The 8,405-nt window shown below is 42.9% G+C and overlaps 1 protein-coding gene across 1 annotated transcript in view; it reads right to left on the bottom strand.

Annotated features, from left to right (window-relative positions):
• enpp6 (ectonucleotide pyrophosphatase/phosphodiesterase 6) overlaps positions 1-4,331 on the bottom strand; it is a 131,788-nt gene extending 127,457 nt beyond the window's left edge. The window contains exon 1 of the mRNA XM_037675452.1: positions 4,103-4,331. Coding sequence (XP_037531380.1) covers positions 4,103-4,331 — 229 coding nt within the window. The remainder of the gene's footprint in view (positions 1-4,102) is intronic.
• Positions 4,332-8,405: the final 4,074 nt, after the last annotated feature.

The raw sequence follows: 8,405 nt of genomic DNA, 5'->3' as shown, positions 1-8,405 counted from the left end.
GCTGACAGCCTGCCTGTGACAGCCTGCTGACAGCCTGCCTGTGACAGGCTGCTGACAGGCTGCTGACAGCCTGCCTGTGACAGCCTGCTGACAGGCTGCTGACAGGCTGCTGACAGCCTGTGACAGCCTGCTGACTGCCTGCCTGTGACAGCCTGCTGTCAGCCAGCTGACAGCCTGCCTGTGACAAGCTGCTGACAGGCTGCTGACAGGTTGCTTGTGACAGCCTGCTGACAGCAGCCTGCTGACAGCAGCCTGCTGACAGGCTGCTTGTGACAGCCTGCTGACAGCAGCCTGCTGACAGCTTGTGACAGCCTGCCTGTGACAGCCTGCTGACAGCCTGCCTGTGACAGCCTACTGACAGGCTGCATCACAGGGTGGTATGGGAACTGCACCAGTCAGAACTGTAAAGCTCTACAGAGGGTGGTGCAAACAGCAGAGGACATCAGTGGTAGCAGTCTCCACGCCATTCAGGACATCTAACACAGCCGATGTCTGTGTAAAGCATGCAGCATCATTAACCTTCCTAGCGGGGCGAGATCCCGCACGCACTTATGATGTGAACGGGTCAGTTGTGACCCGTCTTAAATCAGCCAAAAAATGCCCTCAAAACAGTGTTTTTTTAAGAAGTATTAGAACACATCACTAAAATAAATTTGTCTTATTATTTTGTTATTTTAATATTATTAACCATAGTAACATTTATAGTGTTAAGGGGAAGTTTTGACCCATGTATATTTATTTATTTTAAGGATTACCCGTTTTCCTTGATTCTTCTCAGGGATGCCAGCTGCAAGTTTGCCTGTGTAAATCTGTAGATTCCAGGCATAGCTGGTTTTCGCATCACAGGCTGCCCAGATTTTTATGCCATATTTGCCTGGCTTACTGGGCATGTATTGCCAGAAGGGGCATTTTCCACGGAAAGGGAGAAGACGCTCATCCACTGTCACCTCTGGTCCTGGGTTGAACATCAGTGGAAGGAGCTTCCCCCATCTATCCCAGACGTCTTTGATGGGAGCAAGCTTGTCAGACCGTGCTCTAGTATCACTGTTGTCAAATCTGAGGACTCTTGAGATCATTTGAAAGGTCTGAAGTGACATTGTTGCGCGGAAAATACTCCTGCCTGTGGACACATCCCAGAGACTAGTAAGGGCCTCATTGCTGGATCTGTACACGCCAGCGAGAAGAAGAACACCAATAAAAGCATCCAGGCACTCCTCATCAATGTCCTTCCAAGTGTCACCGTGAACTTTTTTCCCTTCGAAGTTTGTCATAGCAATGATGACTTTCTTTAGTGACAATGGCATAAACAAATCAAAGCATGTCTTGATGTCACTTACTCGTGTCACAGCAAACCATGTAATCCTAGGGGTCATCTTCATAACATTTTCAGCAGCTTCCCTGCCACGTGAAACAGGAGGAATCGCACTCCAAGTTTTTGGATTTATAGGTTTCAGTTACAGGAGCAGCTTCAGCACCTGTGCCCTCCTCATCCGACGAGTCTGTGTACTCTGATTCATATTCAATAGCATCGTCCTCCTCAGAAACTGGCTCATCTGTGTCACTAGGTGTGTCCTCTGCATCATTTTCAGCAAGGATGTGATCTAGAGCTTCTTGTACTGTGAATCTTCTCTTCATTTTGGTATGCAGCCAAGCTCTAGGTAAAATGGAGTGTCTGTTTCTACATGTCTCTATATGCCCATGTAGAGACACACCCAGGTGGGTGTGTCTATCTAGGTCTGCCTATCAAGATGGGCATGGCTATCCAGGTAGGCTCATCTCTACATGGGCATGCCTCAACATGTCTCTGCATCTACAGCTGGATGAACTTTTTCAGTTTTTGGGAGCAGAGTATAAGGGACTTATCAAGAAAAGTAGTACGGATAAATGGGGATGTTTTGGTCAGTGAAGTAGACAAACAGGTAAAAACAGAAGGCCCTAACATATGTATGACAAAGTTAGTGAGGTCACAGTGTGTTTATGATTTCAGTTTTGACACTGATTATTGGTTGATAGTCTTATACCATAACTGGGTCACAAATGACCCCAGCGCGGCAAGTGCGTGTTGTTCTATAAAAAATAAAAATTAAATTTAGTGAAAAAAAATATATATTTTTTTTATTTAAATAAAGGTTCCAGACAAAGTCAAAAAGCCTTGATGCAAAAAAAAATATTTAAAAGACAGTATCATGATTTAAAATTTAAAATGGGTCACTACGGACCCTAACATAGATAACTGTTGGGGTTTGTGCTGTTTTACTGTAAATGTTGTCTGCGTTAGTTCAAGGTGAAATTGTGTTTATTTGTCACATTCAGGTTAACACAAGGTCAACACTGTACAATGAAATGTTCAGGATGAGATGAACTGATCTGACTCACTAAACAAACAAACAAACAAGAAATATTAAAGCATACAATAAGGATACAAAATAAAGTACCAAAAAGTGAAAAAGTAAAATATAAAATTTACAAGGTCCAAAAGAAAAACTAGTAAACAACAACATGGTAGAATATAACGGTGCAGCAGGATAACTTTGTATGAATAAGTATTTCAAGGTAGTGATATAAGATAAAATGCACATGATATATATATATATATATATATAGTACATAACTAACATAAACTATACAGGTTATTGCACAGGTAATGTGTAACATTAGGATTAAATGAATTACGATGGTAAGGTAGTGACATACATGACACATACATGAAACAGCCACATAATGCAGCAACAATAAACATATTAGTTGTCACAGATGTGGCTGACAATGTTATTGTCAATTGTTCAGTAATCTAACATCTTATGGATAATAACTGTCTTTGAGTCTTTTTGTACGTGATGACTCCTGTATCGTCTGCCTGAGGGTAGTAGACAGAAGGGTCCTTGTGCTGGGTGGGTGTGGTCTTTATCAGCAGGATGTTGGTGAAACATCCATGAAATCTTTAGAACGTACAGCTCAGACCAACTCCACAACAGGAACACGTTTATACTCAGTGATTCACAGAAAGACGGACTTTAGATGTCTGGACTACTAGTTAGATATCTTTTATGGATTTATGTTTTTACACCGAACACTCAGCTAACACATGATGATGTCACTCATTCAGTTTGTCTAAACATGAGAGGGCACCAATGAGCTTCCAACCATCCATCCATCCATCATCATCCATCCATTATCCATCCATCCATCAGTCATCCATCCATCCATCCATCATCCATTCATCCATCCATCCATCAATCCATCATCCATCCATCCATCCATCCATCATCCATCCATCATCCATCCATCCATCCATCCATTCATCCATTATCCATCCATCCATCCTTCCATCCATTCATTATCCATTCATCCATCATTATCCATCCAACCATTCATCTGTCCATCCATTATCCATTCATCCATCCAAACTGATTATTAACACATGCTGGAAGTTGAACTTCAATGTTTCTGAAGACATTTTTCAGTAATTCTGTTGGCTTCATGAGCATTAGCTTGTTTCATTGTTTATTATTTATTTATGCCTAGGATTAAGTGAAATGTGTGGATTTGGGTCAGAATGTGAGTTCAAGATAATTTACTCTGAGGGTCAGTTAGGTTCACATCTGACAGGAAAATAAAAACATAAATAAACCAACATGAATGAATGAAATGATCCTGTCTAACTCTGAATGTTAGGAAACACCTTGTAACTGACTTTCCTTCCCTCCATTGACTACGGTGACATTATTTACATGAACGCTCTTACAAGAACCCTGCAGATGTTGGATGCTGTCTATCATGGTGCACTAAGATTCATAACTGGCTGTAACTACCGTACCCATCACTGCATCCTGTATTCACTGGTTAACTGGACATCATTAACTTCACGCAAACTTTCCTACTGGTACATTTAAAAAAATTGTATGCCTCTCTTATGATTGTCCACTGTTGTCATCATTTGTTAAACTCAGGTCTGTTTGGTAAATGAGTCCCCGAGGTTCAATGGGACTAACCTGTCTTAAATAAAGGTTGAGTGAATGAAAAATGCATATCACACACACACACACACACACACACACACACACACACACCTGTGAACTGATCCCGGGTCAGCTGCTCTCACCTGTCATTAAGGAGTAGTAGTTAGGGTACGACAGACTCGGGAAGTCCGGGGTCAGATAGTCCACCTTGACCCCGCTCTCCACCAGCTCTCGGAACCCCGGGAACAGACCCAGATCCTCTGTGTAGTCGTGTCGGAACCCGTCGATGAGGAGCAGGAGCAGCCGAGGAGCCTGGAGGCTCTGCTGGACCGAGACCAGGACCAGAACCAGGACGAGCCGGGAGGGAGCCATGATGGACCTGGACCCACTGACAAGTCTATCTCTGTCAGCAGAAAACTGAAGTCAGTCCCTGAGCTTGCGGCGGGGCAAGGGGGTGGGTGGGGGTGGGGGTGGGGGGTGTAAGAAAGTATAGAGCTCCATTAGTGCCACAAAGCTGGACCTGCAGTGAAACTGTCACGTGCTGTTGGTGCAAACTATTCTGAGCAAACAACAATGTGTTTGTGTTGCACATTCAGCAGAGGCTGATCACACCCATCATTACCATTTTATCAATATTTGACCTTCTTCATGTGAACATGCACAACAATTAGAACGTGTTCTTCAGGTGTTAGCCTTGCTCTCATTATTGTATGGAGCTTTGTAAACAATTCACTAACAACATGGTTCAGACTATTGTTAGAAAAATATTAACCACGAGTTGCACAACTTTCTCAGAGAAAGGAAGTAGCAGTGAGAACTGTTCCACCAAAACGTTTTGATGAACAACAAAATTAAGTCAGGTCCTCTGGACATTCTTTTTGTTGAAACGTTTGAAACAGATGTTTTACCTGGATTATCAAGCATGAACTTTGATGTTTTGAACCACTTTGGTTATGGCTGCCTCAGAGGAGTCGAAGGGGGAGAGGGAGGACTTCAGAAACCATCTTATCACCATCAAACTGGTTGACCCAGTGTCATTTATGTCTAATTTATTCATTTGCTCATGAACAGAACAATACCACATACAACAAACATTAAACTCACCGTTAAAACATCTGGTGATGCTGTTAGCATGTAGCACTTAGCTCTGTCTGCTACACACTTTAAAAATACCACACATCTGTAGTCTCCACGATGAATACATTTAGATTTACCCAGTGGATGAATTCACATTTTTTTGTTATTCACACACCACTCATCTTTAAAACGTTTCCCTAAACATTATTTCAATTCAATTCAGTTCAGTTTATTTATATAGTGCCAAATCACAACAAAGTTGTCTCAGGGCACTTTACAGGAACATTCACATACATAAAAGCCAATTAGTAAAGTTCTCTGTCTAAGGAATCCAGCAGACAAGTTGAATCTTGGCTTCGTTGCAGCCTCCCATTCTGAGCAAGCACAGTGGCAACAGTGGAAAGGAAAAACTCCCTTTTAAAAGGAAGAAACCTCCAGCAGAACCAGGCTCAGGACAAGCGGCCATCTGCTTTGACTGGCTGGTTGAGAGGACAGGAAGGAGAGACAGACAAACATAGAATGGTAGGTCTGGGTATAGGTCCAGGTGTATCTGAAAGACAAAAAAAAACACATGTTAAGGATAGAAAAAATAATTACAAATACAAAACAGGTTGAGCAGAGTAAGTAAAGACAGTAGCAGAGTGAAAATTGTGTTCAGTTTGAACTCAGCAGTCCCAGATCTGTCCTCATACAGATTTTAACACAATTTAAGGAAGCGAAAGGCTAAACCATCTAACTAGAGATGTCTAATTGAGGAGACAGATTGCAGAAACATATCAGTCTCAGAGGGTCAGGAAGAGCTGTAACTTCTGGGGATGAGATATGGACAGAATGTCAATGTATCTGAATTTTTTTTTAGGGAGGGATAATTTATTCCTTTAAAATTGAAAAGGAGCAAAACATTCCATCTTCAGGGGTCTCCACAGCGAGTCATCCTCCTCCATCTCACTCTGTCCTCTATGTCCTATGTCCTCACTCCAACTACCTCCATGTCCTCTGTAACTGCATCCATATACAGTAGCTCCTCTTTGTCTTTTTCCTGGCAGCTGCATTTCTAATATCCTTATACCAGTATACCCACTGTTCCTCCTCTGGACATGTCCAAACCATCTCAGTCTGGCCTCTCCAACTTTATCTCCCAGTTGTTCAACCTGTGCTGTACCTCTGATGATCTCATTCCTAATCTTATTCATCCTTGTCACTCCTAAGGAAAACCTCAACATTTTCATTTCTGCAACTTCCAGTTCTGTCTCCTGTGAACCCCAAGTCCTTGAAGTCCTGCACCTTTGTGACCTCTGCTCCTTGTAGTCTCACTGTTCCACCAGCCTCTATCTCATTCACACACATGTACTCTGTCTTTCTATGCTGACTTTCATTCCGCTACTTTCAAGTGCATACCTCCACCTCTCCGAATTCTTTTCCACCTGTTCCCTGTTCTCACCACAGATCACAATGTCATCTGCAATCATCATAGTCCACGGGGATTCCTGCCTGACCTCATCTGTTAGTCGGTCCATCACCAGAGCAAACAAGAAGGGGCTCAGAGCCGATCCTTGATGCACTCCAATCTCCATCTTGAAGCTATCACGTGCTGTAGGAGCTGTTACTCCTACAGCACATCTCACCACTGTCCTGCTGTCCTCATACATGTCCTGCTGTCCACATGTATGTCTTGTTGTCCTCATACATGTCCTGCTGTCCTCATACATGTCCAATACCAGTCTAACATGTCCCAATGTCCTCATACATGTCTTGCTGTCCTCATACATGTTTTGCTGTCCTCATACATGTCATGTACCAGTCATACATGTCCTGCTGTCCTTATACATGCCCTACACCAGTCTAACATGTCCTGCTGTTCTCATACTTGTCTTGCTGTCCTCATACATGTCCTGCTGTCCTCATACATGTCCTGTACCAGTCTAATATGTCCTACTGTCCTCATACATGTCCTGTACCAGTCTAATATGTCCTGCTGTCCTCATATATGTCCTGTACCAGTCTAACATGTCCTGCTGTCCTCATATATGTCTTGCACCAGTCTAACATGTTCTGCTGTCCTCATATACAGTGCCTTGCGAAAGTATTCGGCCCCCTTGAACTTTTCAAACTTTTGCCACATTTCAGGCTTCAAACATAAAGATATAAAATGTTATTTTTTTTGTGAAGCATCACCAACAAGTGGGACACAATTGTGAAGTGGAAAGAAATTTATTGGATGTGCCAAACTTTTTTAACAAATAAAAAACTGAAAAGTGGGGCGTGCAATATTATTCGGCCTCCTTGCGTTAATACTTTGTAGCGCCGTCTTTTGCTGCAATTACAGCTGCAAGTAGCTTGAGGTATGTCTCTATCAGTTTTGCACATCGAGAGACTGAAATTCTTGCCCATTCTTTCTTGCAAAACAGCTCGAGCTCAGTGATGTTGGATGGAGAGTGTTTGTGAACAGCAGTCTTCAGCTCTTTCCACAGATTCTCGATTGGATTCAGGTCTGGACATTGACTTGGCCATTCCAACACCTGGATACGTTTATTTATTTATTTTTCCTCCCAGGCTCTGATCCAGGTGGCAGCTTCAATTTCTCCTCCCCCGTTTTTTTCCTTCTTCCTGCTCTGCTCTCTGTCTGTCTGAAGCGCCTGGGTCTCATCTCCCGAACATAAATTAAGAAGATTATGGATTTGATATCGTGGGCGTCCTTGATGCACTCCAATCTCCATCTTGAAGCTATCTGTCATCAGCTATTGATAATATTTTTTTCATCAAAGCGACAAGGTCCTGGGGAACCAGCATGTCCAGCTGAGACTCACGCTGTGGGGTACGTCACGGATTCGTGGGGAGTGTGGCAATCGATGTGCATTATAGTACTGTCTCAAGAAGATGTTGAAGACGTTTACATATTTGGACTTATGATAGCAGGGACTCTGCTTTTTGGCATTGGCGGGGCTCTGTTTTATCAACTTTTGAAGAAGACAGCGGGAGCAGTTTTGGCCATGGAAAAGCTTCTGAGTCAGTGTGAAGGTCTGGTCCTCGCTGTGGGAACTTTAAATCGTTTGGTCTACGAGCTTAACCGTAAGGTGGAGGCGATTGAGAATCGCATACCACCTGCGGCTTCTAGGACTCATCAGCGTGGTGGGTTCGACCTTGAAGGAGACTCATAGCATGGATCAGTGAAATTAAATTCCACAATTAGGCTTTTTCGGAACCAGAACGCCCAAATGGACTCAAGGCTGAAGAAAAAATCTGTCTGCCTGAAGAAAAACAAATATTAAGCTTATCTAATCTCTAATCTGACTCCCAATGGCCTCGGAGACAGGCTGACTATCAAATTTCTCCTGGGACATGAGTACCCAAGGACAAAAGCTTCATCTA

This window comes from Nematolebias whitei, chromosome 4, assembly GCF_014905685.2.
Source record: "Nematolebias whitei isolate Nwh7 chromosome 4, NemWhi1, whole genome shotgun sequence".
Taxonomy (NCBI): Eukaryota; Metazoa; Chordata; class Actinopteri; order Cyprinodontiformes; family Rivulidae; genus Nematolebias; species Nematolebias whitei.
This window is presented reverse-complemented; position numbering and strand designations above follow the sequence as displayed.